The sequence below is a fragment of the Carlito syrichta genome, unplaced genomic scaffold (genome assembly GCF_000164805.1).
Source record: "Carlito syrichta isolate Samal-C Ts95f unplaced genomic scaffold, Tarsius_syrichta-2.0.1 Scaffold305649, whole genome shotgun sequence".
Taxonomy (NCBI): Eukaryota; Metazoa; Chordata; class Mammalia; order Primates; family Tarsiidae; genus Carlito; species Carlito syrichta.
Window position 1 is genome coordinate 695,020 of NW_007249745.1, and position 18,472 is coordinate 713,491.

General features: G+C 44.0%; 1 protein-coding gene across 1 annotated transcript in view; it reads left to right on the forward strand.

Moving 5' to 3' along the window:
• ITGAM (integrin subunit alpha M) overlaps positions 1-16,807 on the forward strand; it is a 45,634-nt gene extending 28,827 nt beyond the window's left edge. Inside the window, exons 15-30 of the mRNA XM_008062063.2 lie at positions 8,345-8,475; positions 8,554-8,717; positions 10,900-11,054; positions 11,152-11,283; positions 11,454-11,527; positions 11,774-11,915; positions 12,003-12,125; positions 12,783-12,862; positions 13,717-13,800; positions 14,113-14,188; positions 15,003-15,110; positions 15,301-15,384; positions 15,538-15,651; positions 15,737-15,838; positions 16,097-16,207; positions 16,665-16,807. Coding sequence (XP_008060254.1) covers positions 8,345-8,475; positions 8,554-8,717; positions 10,900-11,054; positions 11,152-11,283; positions 11,454-11,527; positions 11,774-11,915; positions 12,003-12,125; positions 12,783-12,862; positions 13,717-13,800; positions 14,113-14,188; positions 15,003-15,110; positions 15,301-15,384; positions 15,538-15,651; positions 15,737-15,838; positions 16,097-16,207; positions 16,665-16,736 — 1,752 coding nt within the window. The 3' untranslated portion in view covers positions 16,737-16,807. The remainder of the gene's footprint in view (positions 1-8,344; positions 8,476-8,553; positions 8,718-10,899; positions 11,055-11,151; positions 11,284-11,453; positions 11,528-11,773; positions 11,916-12,002; positions 12,126-12,782; positions 12,863-13,716; positions 13,801-14,112; positions 14,189-15,002; positions 15,111-15,300; positions 15,385-15,537; positions 15,652-15,736; positions 15,839-16,096; positions 16,208-16,664) is intronic.
• Positions 16,808-18,472: the final 1,665 nt, after the last annotated feature.

Consider the following 18,472-nt stretch of genomic DNA (forward strand, 5'->3'; position numbering starts at 1 on the left):
TGCGCGCTACCACGCCCGGTTGATTTTTGATTTATTGTAGAGATGAGGTCTCGCCAAGTTGCCCAGGCAGGTCACGAACCCGCGGGCTCAGGCAATCCACTCACCTCAGCCTCCCAAGATGCGGGATTACAAGCTGAGCCACCAAGCCCGGCTGTCCTTTTGTTAAAGTGATTTATGTTCCTCACTAACACCTGTTATTTTACTTTATTTTGTTTTTGAGTCAGGGTCTCACTCTATCTCCCAGGCTGGAGTGCAGTGGCACAATCATGGCTCACTGCATCCTCAACCTCCTGGGCTCAGGTGATCCTTCTGCCTTAGCCTCCTAAGTAGCTGAGATTATAAGCACAAACCACCTTGCTCAGCTAATTTATTTTTTATTTTTTTTGTAGAGTTGAGATCTTGCTATGTTGCCTAGGATGGGCTTGACCCCCTAGGCTCAAGCAATCCTCTCGCCTTGGCCTCCCAAAGTGCTAGGAATATAGGTATGAGCCACATACCTGGTCCTGTTATTTTTTGACTTTTTAGTAGTAGTCATTCTGATCGGTGTAAGATGGTGTCTCATTGTGATTTTGATTTGCATTTTTCTGATGCTTAGTGATGTTGATAATTTTTCATATGTTTGTTGACCTCTTGTATGTCTTCTTTTTTCTTGTTGATTTAAGTTCCTTATAGATTCTGGATATTAGTCTTTTGTTGGATGCATAGTTTGCAAATATTTTCTCCCATTCTATAGGTTGTCTGTTTACTCTGTTGATAGTTTCTTTTGCTGTGCAGGAGCTCTTTAGTTTAATTAGGTCCCAACTGTCATTTTTTGTTATTACTGCATTTGCTTTTGAGGATTTGATCATAAAATTTGTCATCTAGGTCATTGTGTAGAAGAGTGTTTTTTAGATTTTCTTCTAAGATTTCTAGTTTGAGGTCTTACATTTAAGTCCTTAATCCATTTTGAGTTAATTTTTGTATATGAGAGGTAGGAGTCCAATTTCCTTCTTCTACATATGGTTATCCAGTTTTCCCAGCACCATTTATTGAGTAGGCATCTTTTTCCAGTGTTTTATTTTGTCAGCTTTGTCAAAGAGAGGTTGGTTGTAGGTGAGTGGCTTTATTTCTGCCTTCCCTATTCTGCTTTGTTGGTCCATGTGTCTATTTTTGTATCAGTACTTTGCTGATTTGGTTACTAAAGCTTGATAGAAAAGTTTGAAGTTGGGTAATGTGATGCTTGAAGTTTTGGTCTTTTTGCTTAGGATTGGTTTGACTTCTTATGAATTGTATATATAATTTTTAATTCTGTGAAAAATGGCACTGGTAATTTTATAGGGATTGCTCTGAATCTGTAGATTGCTTTGGGCAGTATTGACATTTTAATGGTATCGATGCTTCTAATCCATGAGCAGAATCATGCAGTATTTGTTCTTCTGTGACTGGCTAATTTCACTTAGAATATGTCCTCCAGTTTTCTCCATGTTATCACAAAGGACAGAATTTCCCTCTTTTTAAAAGCTGAATAATATCCCTCTGTATGTATATACCACATAAAAAAAATCCTCCATCATCTGTTGATAGACATTTACGTTGTTTCCACATCTTGGCTATTGGAAATAAAGCTGCAATAAATGTGAGCATGCTCATATCTCTTTGCGATTCTGACTTCAATTCTTTTGGATAAATATCCAGACGTGGGATTGTTAAATCATATGGTAGTTGTATTTTTAATTTTTTTAAAAGCAGGATTTATTGAGAGGACAGAAAGTTTCCCACAGTGAGAGGTGACCCAAAGGGGTTGCCTGTATTTTTAATTTTTTGAGAAACTTCCATACTGTTTTCCGAAGGGTGTGTACCATTTTGTATTTTATTTTTTTAAATTATTTTTATTTTATTTTTGAGTTGGAGTCTCACTCTGTCAACCAGACTGGGAGCGGCCACTGCAGCCTTGACCTGCTGGGCTCCAGCGATCCTTCCGCCTCAGCCTTCCTAGTAGCTGGAACAACAGGTGCGTGCTACCACACCCAGCTAATTTTTTAAAAAATTTATTGTAGAGATGAGGTCTCGCCAAGTTGCCCATGCGGGTCTCGAACCTGTGGGCTCAGGCAATCCACTCACCTCAGCCTCCCAAAGTGCTGGGATTACAGGCTGAGCCACCGAGCCCAGCTCCATTTTGTATTTTCATCAGCAGTGTTCAAGGATTCTGATTTCTCCATGTCTTTGCCAACACTTGTCTTCTGTTTTGTTTTTTTTTTTGATAATAGCCAGCCTAACAGGTCTGAAGTGATATCTCATTGTGGTTTTGATTTGTATTTCTCTGATGATTAGTAACATTAAACATCTTTTCATACATCTGTTGACCATTTATATGTCTTTGGAAACATTTCTGTTTAAGTTCTTAGCTTATTTTTAAATCAAATTATTAGATTTTTGTGGTATTGAGTTGTGAGTTCCTTATATATTTCCAAGATTAATTTTTTATCAGGATATGGTTTGCAAATATTTCCTCTCTTTCTGTAGGTTTCCTTTTCATGCTATGGATTATTTTCTTTGCTGTGTAGAAGTCCTAGTTAGTTTGATGCAGTCCAGCTTGGTTGTTTTTGTTTTTGTTACCTGTGCTTTTGGTGTCATACCTGTAAAATCATTGCTCAGATCAATATCAAGGTTTTCCTCTAAGGTGTTTTACATTTTCATTTTAAGTCTTTAATCCATTTTGAATAGAGCATGGAGGACTCAGAATGGGAGGAAAGGAGGACTTCCTGGAAGTTCATTTTTCACATGACTTATGGTCATTGCATTACTGGGAATCTAGATGTCAGCAGCTGTCATTGTGTTTGATCTTGTCGATTATAAGGAGGTTCTAGGAAAACTAGGAGTCTATGATGCTGCTGATAATAGAGCTTTTTTTTTAGATTTAAAAATATAATTTATTTAGAAAGCAAATTAGAGAGCGAGAGAAAGAGGAGATTTACTTCTCCAAGGTAGGAGAGGGTGCCAAAGCCAGGAAACATGGTCTGGCCATAGGTCAAAGAGCACGTGGCAACACCATAACCTAGCAAGGCATTGGCTGCAATGCCTGGACAATGGCTGATGACAGAGATTTTGATGTGGATGATGACAAAGTTTTATTAGGACTTAAAGAAAGATCTGTTTCAGAGCCAACAGTCCCACTAGAAGAAGCTGAGCCACACACTGAACTGCAGAGCAGGTTCCTGTGAGAACAGTACCTCAGAAAGTCCTCCATTCCTCCTATTCTGAGTGCTCCATGCTTTGTCTATCTCTGGGCCTGGGGCTGCTATTGCCACTGCCACCACCCTTGTCATTCTTGCACCAGGCCATCCTGCACTTTGTGAGGGTTAGTGAGGCCTGGGATGCTTCCTCAGGGTGCGATGGCCACAGAGGGCGGGGGTCACTGATGGCAGCAGGGGCCAGAGTGGGCTCTGGTTGTGGCTCTGGCAGCAGTGCCTGTGCCTTGGCAATGCCCACTGTGCCTCTGAGAACATTCCACCCACCATGCAATGATTTTAAAATCAGGAAGTGCAATGCTTCTAGCATTGTTCTTTCTCAAGATTGACTTCATGCCATTGTGATCTGAAAAGATACTTGGTATGATTTCAATCCTTTAAAATTAATTAAAATTTGTTTTATGGCCTAAAATTTGATCTGTCCTGGAAAATATTCTGTGTGTACTTGAGAAAACATGTCTTCTGCTACTGTTGGATGAAATATTCTGTTAGATCTGTTTGATGTAAAGTGTAATTAAAGTCTAATGTTTCTTGATTGATTTTCTGTCTAGATGATCTATCCATTGTTGAAAGTGGACACTGAAATCTCCTTTTATCACAGTATTGCAGTCTATCTCTACTGTCAGATAATTTAATAATTGCTTTATGTATTTAGGTGCACCAATGTTTGGTGCATATACATTTATGATTATTGTGCCTTTTGGCGAACTAACCTCTTTATCATTATGTAATGATTGTTTGTCTCTTTTTATAGTTTTCAACTTATAGTATATTTTGTCTGACATAAGTATAGCTTCCCTACTCTCTTTTGGTTTCCATTTGTGTGTAATATATTTTCCCATCTCTTCACTTTTAGTCTTTGTGCATCCTAACTAATAAAGTGGATCTCTGTAGCCTGCATATGGTTAGATTTTTTAAAACCCATTCAGCTGCTCTATGTCTTTTGATTGGATAATTTTTTTGGAGAATTTAGTCAGTTTACATTCAAGGTATTTATGGAAGGGTAAGGATGTGCTACTGACTTTGTTTTCTGATTGTTTTGCAGGTCTGTTATTTTTTTCTTCCTCTCTTACTGCCTTCTTTTGTGGTTTGATGATCTTCTGTGGTGATATGCTTTGAATCCTTTCTTTTTATATTTTGTATAGCTACTATAGGTTTTTGCTTTGTAATTCCCAGGAGACTTACATAAAATATCCTAACCTTATAACAGTCTATGTTAAGCTGATAACACCATGCCTGTAATTACATACAAAAACTCTACACTTTTCCTCTCTACTCCTCACCTTTATAATTTCAATGCCAAGTTTTACATTTGTTTTTGTAATTTGTATTTCTGAACATTTCATTATAGCAATAGTTGCTTAAGTAGTGCTTTCTTTTCTCCCTCCTAGTAAAGATAAAATTGTTTTACATATCCCTTTTACAGTTTTAGAGAATTTTGAGTATTACTGTGTATTACTTATACCATTGAGTTTTTTACTTTTATATGCTTTTTGTGATTAATTAGCAGTCTTTTGTTTCAGCTTAAAGAATTCCCTTAAGCAATTCCTCTAAAACAGGTGTAGTGGTGACGAACTTCCTTAGCTTTTGTTTGTCTGGGATAGTTTTTATTTCTCCTGCATTCCTGAAGGACAGCTTTGCCAGCTAAAAGATTCTAGGTTGGCAGTGTTTTTCTTTCATCACTTTGATATATTTCAGTATTTTTTCTTTGTCTTTGACTTTTTAAAATATTTTATTTTAAAGATGTGGGGTACAAGTGAGGATTAGGTACATAAGTGGTCTATGTACAGGTGAAGTTTGGGCCTTCCATTGGTCTTGTGTCTTTGATTTTTCATAAATCAATTATGATGTGCCTTGGTGAATTCCTTTTTGGGTTGAATTTGATTCGTGACCTCAGAGCTTCTTGTACCTGGATATTGTCATTGTTTTTCCAAATTTGGGGATATTTCAGCCATTATTTCTTTACATATGTTTTCTAGACTTTTTCCTCTCTCTTCTCATTCTGAAACGTCTGTTATGGAAAGGTTAGTTCACTTGATGGTGTCCCATAATTCCTGTAGGCCTTGTTCATCTTTTTTTATTCTTTTTGCTCCTCTGATTGGTTAACTCCAAATGTTTTTTATTTAAGCTCACTGTTTCTTCTACTTGATCAAGTCTGCTGTTGAACTTTCTACTGAAATTTTCATTCATTTATGATTTTTTCTTCGAGACAAGGTCTTACTCTGTCATCCAGGTTGGAATGCAGTGGCATGATCCCTGCTCACTGCAGCCTTGACCTATTAGGCTCAACTGATCCTCCTACCTCAGCCTCTCAAGTAGCTAGGACTATAGGTACACATCACCATGCCCAGCTAATTTTTGTATTTTTTTTGTAGAGACGAGGTCTCACTATGTTGCCCAGGCTGGTCTAGACTCTTGGGCTCAGGCATTTCTCCTGCCTCAGCCCTCCAAGGTTCTGGGATTATAGGCGTGAGCTGTCATGCCCGGCCAGTTGTTATAATACATTCTTTATCGTTAGGATTTATTTCTATTTCTTTTCAAACCACTGATTTTGTTTATGAATTGTTCTCCAAATTTCATTTAATTTTTGAATTGTGTTTTTTGTAGTTGCCTAAACGTCTTTAAGAGGATTATTCAGAATTCTTTATAAGTCATTTCATAGATCTCCATTTTTGCTGGGCCCATTACTGGAACTTTATCAGTTTCTTTGGGTGGTGTCATATTTTCCTGATTTTTCATAATTCTGGTGTTCTTATGTTGATGTTTGCACATTTGAGGAGACAGTCACCTCTTCTACCCCTTCTCTGGTGGTCATAGATCTTCATTTTAGTCTAGCCTGGGATTTAAGATGAGCCAGCTGATAGCAATACGGACAGGCAGACCTTGGTGTCATTTTCCCTAGTTGGACTGGGTTGTTTCCTGTGCTCTGAGGTTGATTGGTACTGTTGACTGTGCTCCATGGTTTGGTGAGACCATTGGCTGAACTTTGCCATCAGGTGGGGCTGCTGGCTGAACTCATTAATTATCTCCAAAAGGACAGGGTTGCAGTTGTCTTCCCTGGCTGAGTGGTACTGTTGTTTGGAATCTATAGCTGGGAAGGGCTGTGTGATGGGCTTTGAGGCTGGGTGAGGTCACTAGGATTGCTACTTAGCTGTTTGGGTAGGCAGTGTCAGAGGCTATGCTCCAGAGATGTGTAGACTTGGGTTTGCCTCCTGGCCCCATGTAGGCTTAAAAAGAGCAATGAGATCTGGTGAACTTACCAGTCAGCATCTGGTGTTCCCTCTGAGGTGGTAGCTGATCTGCAGTAGCCTCCTGGCTTGGAGAGGATTTAACGAAAGCACCAGGGTTTAGTTAGATAACTTTTCCACTACTAGGTTAGGGCAGGACCAGGTGCTATTACTATAGATAATTGCTGATCTGCAGTTGTCTCTTGACTTGGAAAGACTTAATGAAAGTACCTTGACAGTGTGGGGAAACTAGCTAGGGATTCAGGCCTGGAAGACCCATGGACTGTGTTACTTGCAGTATGATGCAGTTGACTAGTTTTCTCTGATATGACCCCTCCATTGGCCAGAATGCAGAAATCCATGCACTGGTTGCTGTGAGCTCCACCCTGTTCTTTGTTTCCAATTGGACACAGATGGCCTAGTCCTGCCAGTACTAACAAAGTTTCCCATGGGATGAGATAGAGGCGAGCCTTCTGTGAAGCATCCCAGAATGGTAGGAAAGCTGAATGTCTACCTCCAACTCACTTTTCCCAGCATAGACACTGTGGGTACAGGGGAATTCTCTGTGGATGACTCTGTGATGGCTTGGGGGGGAGGGCACCACAGTCAAAGAACACTGTTCCTCTTACTGTTTAATTGAAGTTTTTCTCGGTTCTTCAGTCCAAGGGGGTGTCTCTGCTTCACATGCAATTCTTAAGTGATTAATTTTTAAATATCATGAAACCCAAGTAACCACCATCTAGAGTAAGATATAGAACATTTACAGCATCCTGTGTTTCCTCATTTTTCCGTTTAGTTGACATAATAACTTTAAAGTGTGGTAAAATACACAAGACATAAAATTTACCATTTTAACCATTTTAAAGTATACAATTCACAAGCATTAAGAACACGACAAAATCGCTTTTAAAATTTCTTTTAAATTTATTATTTGGCTGCTATTTTCTCAATGTTGCTCTTGCACATAGTTTAGAGAGTCAACATAGTTATAAAAGGCTTATTCTTAAAAACAACAATTTCCACACACACTATGATTTCTGCTTCATTTCCCCTTCCCTTGAGGAAATCACTTTCAGTTTTTGCAATTATTCTCTGTATGTCAAAATAACACAGGCCGAGCTCAGTGGCTCAAGCTTGTAATCCCAGCACTTAGGGAGGCCAAGGTGAGAGGGCCGCCTGAGCCTATGGGTTTGAGACCAGCCTGGGCAACTCAGCAAGACCTCAGCTCCACGATAAGTCAAGAAAAATTAGCCAGGTGTGATGGTGCATGCCTGTAGTTCCGGCTAGGAAGGCTGAGGTGGAAGGATTGCCTGAGCCCAGCAGGTCGACACTGGGGTGGCAGTGAGCGTGCCACTGTACTCCAGCCTGGGTGGTGGAGTGAGACTCCATCTAAAAAAAAAATTAACACGATTATTTTGCTACTTCTTGATTTTTGTTTTAGTACTGAATTGCCACCATGAAGGTGAGGACTGAGCTCTTTTTCAGTCTCCCTCTTGCCACACATTAATACCCCCTTACCCACCATTCACTCCTCTTATTTGTGTTATAATTCTGGTTAAGTCAATATCCAGTGTTTTCATTATTTTGACCATGTAAATGAGATTCAGCTGAACCAAATAATTTACTTTTTTCTCCACAACTGTTTGTTTTCTCTGGGAAACGCAGGGAATTGAAAGAAATTGTGGCCAGTATCTTGAGGTTGTGATCTAAAGGCCTAAAGATGAATAATTTCCCGATAAATTCTAAGTTGCCCTAATTCCTTTGTTAGTTGTAGGAGATGATACTTGGGTAGAGCTTAGAAAATCTTTGGTCGCCCTGGATGACTGAGTTACACACTTTCCCATTATTTTCCACTCCCTTTCTCTCCTCTTTTTTTTTTTTTACCCTCAGCGGATTGCAGGCGCCCAGCTCTCTCGCAGTCTCCAGTATTTCGGTCAGTCACTGAGCGGGGGCCAGGACCTTACAAGGGATGGACTGGCAGACCTGACTGTAGGGGCCCAGGGCCAGGTGCTGCTGCTCAGGTGAGAATTCCTTTTGGAGCAGACCAGGAGCTTCTTTGCTAGTTGAAGATCCCTAATGGTTTCCTGGTGCCTCTGCAGGTCTCAGCCAGTGCTGAGAGTCGAGGTGACCATGGAGTTCTCACCGAGAGAAGTGGCAAGAAATGTATTCGAATGTCATGACCAGATGGCAAAAAACCAGCCTGCTGGGGAGGTCAGAGTCTGCCTCCATGTCCGCAAGAGCACACGGGATCGGCTGAGAGAAGGTGAGGCTTTGGTGGATAAGTCTCAAGAAGTTAACTGGGGATGTTGATGAGTGGCTCTGCCTACTCCGCCCAGCCTTCTGGTAGTCCTGAGCAAACTTCTCACGGTTCTAACAGCTTTCTCCAAGCTTGACCAGAGTGAGCAGGCTATTGTCCTGCTGGTTGGAGAAGCCAAACAAATCTTCCTAAAGAAGTGAGCATGTGGAGCTTCCTTACTCTCTCAGTTTATCAGAGAACTGAAGGTCCCCCACCTGTGAACAATTGAGAACAAACTCATTTGGAGAGATTGAGTTGATGAAAATAAACAAAGTCACAAAGCAGTCAGATGTGCATCTTATCACCAGTAACCTGACTTCCTCCCTAGTCCCTATTCTCCAAGAGTGGAACTGTGCTTAGGAAGAGGGAATAGTAATGGCAGTATTGGAAAGAAACAGGAAGAGGAGATAAAATTACTAGTCAGGCATGGTGGCACTCTGTGTAGTCTCAGTTACTTGGGAGGCTGAGGCAAGAGGGTTGTTTGAACCCAGGAGTTTGAGGCCAGCCTGGGCAACATAGTGAGACCTGTCTTTAAAAAAAAGTATCTTTCCAGTCTGGTGTGGTGGCTTACACTTGTAATCCCAGCGCTTTGGGAGACTGAAGTGGGAGGATTGCTTGAATTCAGGAGGTCAAGACCAGCTTGGGCAATGTAGCAAGACATCGTCTCTACAAAAAAATCAGAAAATTTAAAAAAAATCAGAAAATTAGCTGGAAGTGGTGGCACCCACACTAGTTCCAGCTACTTGGGAGGCAGAGGTGGAAGGATTACCTGAGCCTAGGAGATTGAAGCTGTGTTGAGCTGTGATCATGCCACTGCACTTCAGCCAGAGTGAGAACCTGACTAAAAAAAAAAAAGTTTGTTTCTTGCTGGGCTGAGGAGATAGCAGTCAGAGACTGGGGCAGCCAGCAAAGCTAGAAATTAAGAGCAAAAGCTTAGAGAATAGGGAATTACAGAGAAAGTACCCCAAAATCTACATAGAAATTCTCCTGAAGTCATTGACTATCTCTCATACTGTGAACACCCAAGTCAATACTCCAAGAAATCCAATAGAAAACAGAAATTGAAAAGCTAAAGAGATGAGCAGAGAATTTACAGCTTCCCAGTGCTGTGGATACAGAGATTTGAGAGGGGTCTTGGTAAACACCTTGGCCTTTCCATTGAGACAACTGAGCAGCAACCAAAAGAAACAACAGACAATAGAAACAGACCATGGGTGGCAGAAATCAGAATGATTGGATAGGAATTTAAAAAAAGCTGACTACAATTAATATCTTCAAGAAAAAAAAGAAAGAACATAGAACTTCAGCAATGCCTGGAATTCATAAAATAGAGTAAAACAGAAAGTCTGGTACTGGAAAATACAATGGCTAAAATTAAGAATTCAGTACACAGGGAGACACCTCCTATCAACAAGGGTGCCTGAACGAATCATATTTGTATACCTAACCCTTAACTGTACCCCACAATATCATAATAAAAAATATTAATTAAAAAAAAAGAAACAGAGTTCAAAATAAGCCAGCAGAAAACAGAAAAAAAAAAAAGAATTCAATACATAGATCTAGTAACAGATTAGAAGCAGAACAGAGAATTAGTGAATTAGAAACAAGACAATTCAAAGTATCCAGATTAACACATGGAGAGAAAAAAGGATTTAAAATACAAGAAGACATCATAACATATAGGATGTGGTGAAAGATCTAACAAAATAGTGGTTAAGAATTTTTGAAAACCATTGAAAGACATCAAGATTTTTTAAAAAATCAAAGCAGAATAAATATAAGGGAAATCATACCAAGGTTCATTATAGTCAAATTGCTGAAGACCAAAGACAAAGGGAAAAAAATTAAAGCAGCCAGAAAAATATAATTAAATTTTTAGTATGTAACAGGATAGCTACTGTTTGAGCACTTAACGTGTGGCAGACACTGTGCTAAATGCTTTACAGGCACTATGTCATCTCACTTTCCCCTTTTGGAAGGCATAATTATTATACTCACTTAACAAAATAAGAAATTGATATTCAGAGAGGAGAGACAGCATGCCTAAAGTCATATAGCTGGGGAGCAGAGGAACTGGGCCTCAAACTCCTGTCTGTCGGACTCTGAAGCTCAGGCTCCCCACTGCTATGTTACCCTGCCCCTTCAGGTGAGATACAGAGCACTATCACTTATGACCTGGTTCTGGACTCCGGCCGCTCAGATTTCCGTGCCATCTTTGAGGAGACAAAGAACAGAACATGCACGCAGACACAGACCTTGGGGTTGGCCCAGAAGTGTGAGACCTTGAAGCTACAGTTGCTGGTGAGCAGGTGCATGGCCAGCCCCCAGGGTCCTCCAAGAATGGGGTGGGCTTGGGAACCTGAGGAGAGCAGATGCCCAAATCCCTGCTATCCCTCAGAACTGTATAAAGGACTCCGTGAAGCCCATTGTCCTGCGCCTCAACTTCTCTCTGGTGGGGAAGCCCTTGTCCTCTTTCGGGAACCTCCGGCCAGTGCTGGCTGCGGACGCTCAGAGACTCTTCACAGCCTTGGTGAGTCTAGAGTTGAGGTCTTGCAGGGACATGGAAGTGACTGGAGGCCAAGATCATTGAAGCGTACTTTATTTTATTTCACATAATTTTATTTCAATGTTTTATTTTATTGCTTCTTTTCACAACATTTCATTATTTCCTTTTCTTTCATTGTATCCTATTTTTTGCAGTTTCCCTTTGAGAAGAACTGTGGCAATGACAGCATCTGCCAGGATGACCTCAGTATCACCTTCAGCTTTATAAAGTGAGTTTCCCTTTTGTCATTGCCTCCTCCAAGCCTGTACCACGACCAGTGCTCTGGTCTTCTCCTGGTCCCTGGGGGAGCCTGGTACAGAGCAGCTCCTTGTGAGGTACTTGTGTGCCACAAAGTCCCTGTGGCTGCCCCATCGACTGTCACCTCTCTTCAAGAGCCTGCATCTCCTCTCTACCAGAACAGACTTGCCACAGGGAGGCCCTCAGTGTCTCATGGCCTGTCTTGTTCCTCTCGCAGCCTGGAAACCCTGGTGGTGGGTGGTCCCCGGGAATTCAATGTGACAGTGACTGTGAGAAATGAGGGCGAAGACTCCTATGGGACTCGGGTCACCTTCTTCTACCCACTTGGCTTGTCCTACCGGAAGGCGTCAACATCCCAGGTATCCAAACCCTTCTGAGGCTTCCCCTCATCTCTGCTCTCCTCATCCCTGTGGCTGACAGTTGACATGACCACCCTTGCCTCCTAGAGCCAGCACTCACAGCGATCCTGGCACCCGGACTGTGATCCTTCCATGTCCACCGAAGGGCCTGGGGCCTTGAAGAGCATCAACTGCCAAATAAACTACTCCATCTTCCCAGAAAACTCAAAGGTCAGAACTACCGGCTCTCCTCTTCTCCTTCCTTTCCTTTTGGAATTCTTCCTTTTTAAAGTGCCAGTTCATTTTTTCACAAAACAGTTTTATTGTGATATAATTCACATTCCATACAATTCACCTATTTAAAGTGCAGAACTCAGTGGCTGTGGTGCATTCACAGAGTTGTGAATCCGTCACCACTGTCAATTTTGGAACATCTTTATTACTTCCTAAAGAAACCCTGTCCCCCTTGGCGATCAGCCCAATCCTCCCATCTTTCCCCCACCAAGCCCTAGGCAACCACCAATCTGCTGTGTCTCTGTAGATTCGACTATTTGGGATATTTCATATAAACGAAACTATCCATTATGTGGTCCTTTGTGACTGACTTATTTCCCTTAGCATAATGTTGGCAAGGACTTAGCAAGAATCATTCATGTTGTAGCATGTGTCAGTACTCCATTTCTTTTTATTGATGAACAATGTGAATAATTTATTCATGAACAACATTCATTTTATTAATGAACAATTTTATTCATGAGCAACGCTTTTATTAATGAATACTATTCTATTGTATGAACGGACCGCATTTTATATATTCATCAGCTGATGGACATTTGGTTGTTTCTTCTCACCTATTCTTATCTCTGTTTCTCCTTTTTCCAACTCCAGGTCACCTTTAATATCACGTTTGATGTGGACTCTAAAGCTTCCCTTGGAAACAAACTGCTCCTTAAGGCCAATGTGTCCAGGTGCACTGTACTTGACCTTTCTTCCACAAGCATCCTCTCCTTTTTGAGGCCCCAACCTCTTTACCCTCTCCCCACTTGTTCACCCTTCAGCTCATTTGTTCATTCAACAAACACTGAATAAGCACCCACCATGGGCCAGCTTCGTGCCAAGTGCTTGTGGGCCAGGGATGTACAGCTGTGCTTCCTGCCCTCACAGAGATTATAATTTAGTGGCAAAGACAGGCAAGAAAACTGACCATTACAATATAGTATGAAATGAAAGATTAAATGGAGGATGTCCGGTGTTCTTGGGAGCTTGGTGTTCAGGGAAGATCCTTGAAGGAAACAGATGTAGGCTGTGAGTTAACCAGGCAAAGGCATGAACTGCAGTTGGGCATGAAGACAAAAAGAAGGAAGAATGTACTAGGCAGAGCCTGGAGATGGGAAAGATCAGGATGTGTTTAAGAACGACTTCAGCATGTACATACATAATGTAGGATTTTAGGAGTTGGTGGTGGTTTGAGATGGGCCATGTCACAAAATAGCTGGTGGGTGGTGTCAGGTAATGTGCAGTTTTGCCTACAGGAGTGACACAAACATATTTGCATGTTAGAAAGATCACTCTTTAGGAGGGCTGAAGGTTGGGGTGGGGGCAGTTTTGAATTCAGGGTACCTGTTAGAAGAAGCCTGCTGTAGACATCCAGGTGAGTGGGGATGGGCCTGGGCTAGGCAGGGGCAGGGGACAGGGGTGTTTAAGATGCAGAGATGTTAGGACTTGGTGGTTGTTGACTGGAGGTGTGGGGTGAGGGAGAGAAAGGTAGAAAGGCTGGTACTCAGTTCTCAAGAGCTGGTTAGAGCTGCCTTTTTCCCTTTAGTGAGAACAACATGCCCAGGACCAACAAAACTGAATTCCAACGGGAGCTGCCTGTGAAATATGCTGTCTACATGGTGGTCACCAGGTGCTGGCTTCCAGGACTCTAGTCTCCACTGCGGAGTTGGACACTGCCACTCGTGTGTTTGTGTGTGTGAGTCTGTGCTTGTGTGCCTGAGGATCTATGTGCGTGTGTGTGCATGGGTGTGTACTTGTGCATGTGTGTGTGGCCCGAACGAGCACACACTGTGTGTCCAGCACACATTCCTGCCCCCTCTCAATCCCCCCACCCCACCCCCTCAGGGCTGCCTGTTCACTGCTTACACCCTTAGTCTGAGACCCTCTCCCAGGACACCCCTCATGTTCTGTCACTCCTGCCCCTTCTTCTTTCTCCCTTCAGCCAGGAGACCTCTACCAAATATGTCAACTTCACACCCTCAGAGAATACCAGTCGGGCTATAAAGCACCAATATCAGGTGGAGACCTGGGGATATCTGTGTCCTGAGAAAGATGTTGGGGAGGAAAACTGATGTGAAGAGAATGCAGAAACACTGATGGGAGACGTGCGTGGGGCCCGACGTGCCAGACACACTCCCAAGCTTACTGTCTTGCTATATGCACACAAGCATGCACATATGCATGTGACACACATATACGTCATTTATTTATTTAGTTATTTAATTGAGTTGGGGTCTCACTCTGTCACTCAGACTGGAGTGCAGTGGCATCATCATGGCTCACCACAGCCTTAACTTCCTGGACTCAGGCAATCCTTCCACCTCAGCCTCCCGAGTAGCTGGGACTACAGGCCTGAACTGCTATGCCCAGCTAGTTTTTTTGACTTTTTTTTGGTAGAGGTGAGGTCTCACTATGTTGCCTAGGCTGGTCTCGAACTCCTGGGCTCAAGCAATCTTCCCATCTTGGCCTCCCAAATTGCTGGGATTACAAGTGTTGAGCCACTGCGTTTGGTCCTCATTTATTTTCGTGACAACTCTGTGAGGCACTATCATTATCCCCAGTTTACCGATGAAGAAACTGGGGCTCAGAGAAGTTAAGAGAACATATCCAAGGTCTCACACCTAAGTGGAAGAACCAGGACTTGAGACCATTCTGTCTGGCTCTCAAATGTGTGTTTCATGGCCACCCTCTACCACCTCCCAGTATGGGCAGGAGGCATGGGCCTGTGCGGCCTTATTCAGGTGTACTGGGCCATAGAGAGGGTGAGGTGGGTTCCAGGAACTGGTCGGGGCAGGAAGGCCAGAGGCCTGATCCCCACCCTCCCTGGTGTAGTTCAACAACCTGGGGCAGAGGAACCTCCCCATCAGCGTGGTCTTCTGGGTCCCCATCCGGCTGAACCAGGTGACCATCTGGAACCGCCCCGAGGTGACCTTCTCCCAGGTGAGTCCAGCCTGAGAAGTAGGCTTCTCCCTCCACAGCCCTGGTCTTCCCTTAAGTCTTCATCTGTTTCCTCTGTTGGATTTTGGAGCTGCTCTGAGGCTCTCCTGGACCCAGGCCATCTCATTCTCCTTAAGGATGGACTCCGGAGCCCCCATTTTTCTCCCTTCTCACAGTGTTTCTCTTTCCTCAGAACCTCTTGAGCACATGCAACACTGAGGAGAGATCCCCCCCTCACTCTGACTTCCAGGCTGAGCTTAAGAAGACCCCTGTGGTGGTGAGTAGAAGACTAACCCCAGCCTCGGGGCCACACGCAGACCCAGTGCTCCTGCTTCCCTCATTAGAGCCCAGTACAATCTCACGGAGTGCTCAGGGTTGTGTTCTGCGTCCAGCTTCTTTGGTCACCTCTCATCTCTCCTCCTTGCCCCAGAACTGCTCCATTGCTGTCTGCCAGAGAATCCAGTGCGACATCCCATTCTTTGGCATCCAGGAAGAATTTGATGCCACCCTTAAGGGCAACCTTTCATTTAACTGGTATATCAAGGTATGTGGGGTCCTGAGGCTTTGCTGGGCACAGACGTGGTACTTCAGGGCCCCAGGTCCAGCTCCAACTCCGCTCTCTTCCACAGACTTCACATAGCCACTTCCTGGTCGTGAGCACAGCTGAGATCTTGTTTAACAATTCTGTGTTTGCCCTGCTTCTGGGACAGGAAGCGTTTGTGAGGGCCCAGGTATCTGTCTCCGGCACAGAGGGACTGTTGGAGGGAGGAAGGGAGACTGGGCTTGTGGAGATCTCTGGGTGAGGGGAGGAGAGACAAAGACAGAGACAGAGAGAGAGAGGAGGGAAAACGAGGGAGCTGGTGGTGGGGGAAGGAGGAGTGGGGGCTAGGATATTGGGGGACATAAGGAGGAGGCCCACAAGTTCTGACTGGGGAAATTCCCAGATATTCAGAGTCTGGCTCCCCTGATGCACCTCCTTTCTCTTCTAGACAGAGACCAAAGTGGAACCGCATGTAGTTCACAACCCTTTACCACTCATCGTGGGCAGCTCCATCGGGGGGCTGGTGCTCCTGGCCCTCATCACGGCCGGCCTGTACAAGGTGCTCCCTTGCTGCTCCCTTTTTGCCCACTCCCTTCCTCCTTTTCTGCCTCTCACGTGGCAGCTTCATGACTGGGTTCGACTCCCACTGGTGCTGCTAGCTGTGGGACCTTGGGCAAGTCACAGAGCCTCACTCTATGCCTCAGTCTCTTCAGCTGCAACATGAGGAACTCCACGCCCATTTTGTGAAGGTCACTGGGTTAATATATGCAGATCACTTAGAACGGCCCCTGGCACAGGATGACCACTGGATAAGGAGTAGTTATATTTCACATTTCCCTTCTGGCCCCAACATAGATGTGGCTTCCCTCCTCGCCTGCTTCTCCAGGCCCCATCTGCACTCTGCCAATGATTCTTTGGATTCTTTACGCTTTCTGGTCCTGCCCTCCTGATCTGTGTGACCCTCCTCTGCTTCCCTGGCTTCCATGGCCCTTACTCCTTGTCTCTACCCCCCACAGCTCGGCTTCTTCAAACGGCAGTACAAGGACATGATGAGTGAAGCAGGGCCCCAGGCGGACCCACCCCAGTAACCGTTCCTTCCCCACTGAGCCCCTCTGCAGCAAGCAGGACTGTGGCCAGACCAATGTGCGGGTCCCCAGACCTGGGAATCCTGGGTGATGTCTCACTCAGAAAAGACCGGCTTGGGTTTCCGTTCCTGTGTGTGTACATGCGTGTGGGTGTGAGTTGTGTGCGTGACTCAGATGTCTCTCGCAAGTGTCATTAGCACAAGCGGAAGGGACTTGCTCAGGTCCCCTTGTGTGTGGGTGAAGAGGCCGTTGGGCCTTCCTCTAGGAGAGGTGACGGCGGCTCTTGTGGGTGAACCTACAGGGGAATGCGGGAGGGCCTCTCCCTGCTTAAGGAAGTGAGAGTTCCCTCCATGGACGAACACGCAGACCTGCAGATGCCTACGCAGCCAGCTCAGACTCCACGAGAGGCCGTGGGTGGAACCAGAACTCTTTGGCAGGCAGGAGCCTGTCCAAGTTCATTCCTCACAAGAGCTGAGGGGCCCAGTCAAGATGTCCCCAGTGAGGAATGATAAACCTCCCTTTATTCATTTATTATTTTAATGTTACTTGTATTTTTTGAATAGATAAACCTGTCCATAGTACAGAAATCAAAAGATGCTTAAGGGTGTACGGTGAAGAGTCTCCCTCCCCAGATATTCAAGTCCCCTCCTTAGGGGCAGTGAGGTTATGTGTTTTGGGGTCTTCTTCAGAAGGGTTCTAGCCATGTGCAAACACACACACACAAGCCTTTTTAAAAAATACAAATGGCAATATACTTTACACTATTCTGTATCCTGCTTTTTCCATTAATATAGTACAGATATTGTTTCATACCGAGACATGTTACCTTTTCGTTCTTTTATACAACTGCATAGTATTCCATTGTGTGTGTAGCATAATGTATTTAACCAGTTTCCTTTTGATATGTTATTTTCAGTCTCTCACTATTACAAATAATGCCAAATTAATAAATTGAATATGTCATTTTTGATATGTGTAAGAATAATATATAGGATACATCCCTAAAAGTTTGGGCTCTCCCAGAGGCAAACCCAAGAATTTGAGTGAAAGAAGTGTATTTAAGAGGTGGCGCCAGGAAATATCAAGAGGTGTGGGGACTGAACTGGGAAAGGGAAGGAGGCCAATAATAGGTGCATCATTCATCGAGGGGCTGCTGTGAGTCCCTGGAGCTTAATCCTCTGGGTAGTTCTGTGAAACAGTGTAGAACACATGCCTCAGTGTCATCCCATCCGAGGGGAGAAGGAGCTGGGTACGTCTACACCAATTCCACATAGTTAAGGGCTTCTCATGGTGGGGAGATGGTGTTAATCCCTTGGCACTTCCATCCCGCTCTAAATGTGGGCAGAGCAGGCTCTGGTGGCCAGAGCTGGAAGCTCTGGGGTTGCCAGCTGGAAGTCTGACAGGCAAGCACAGCCCCAGGAAAGGCCAACAGGGATAAGGGTAGGTGCCAACAGCACTTGCTGCCAACGGTGTGTGCAAGTAACACTTTGATAGCTGCTTCCAGGCAGCCCTTCCTCCTCAGAGGGAGGACTCCCAGTGCCCATGTGCCATACTTTGTGAAAGCAATAACCACTACCCTGGCCTTAAAAGGCATCCTGTCTAATTCTCACACCTCTCCTGCTAAGTGCTGCCACTTGCTATTTACTATGATCTGAATTTCACTTACGCGGAAACTGAGGCTTAGATAAATCATACCAGTTGCCTGAGGTCATGCCGCTAAGAAGGAAATGGAGCTGGGA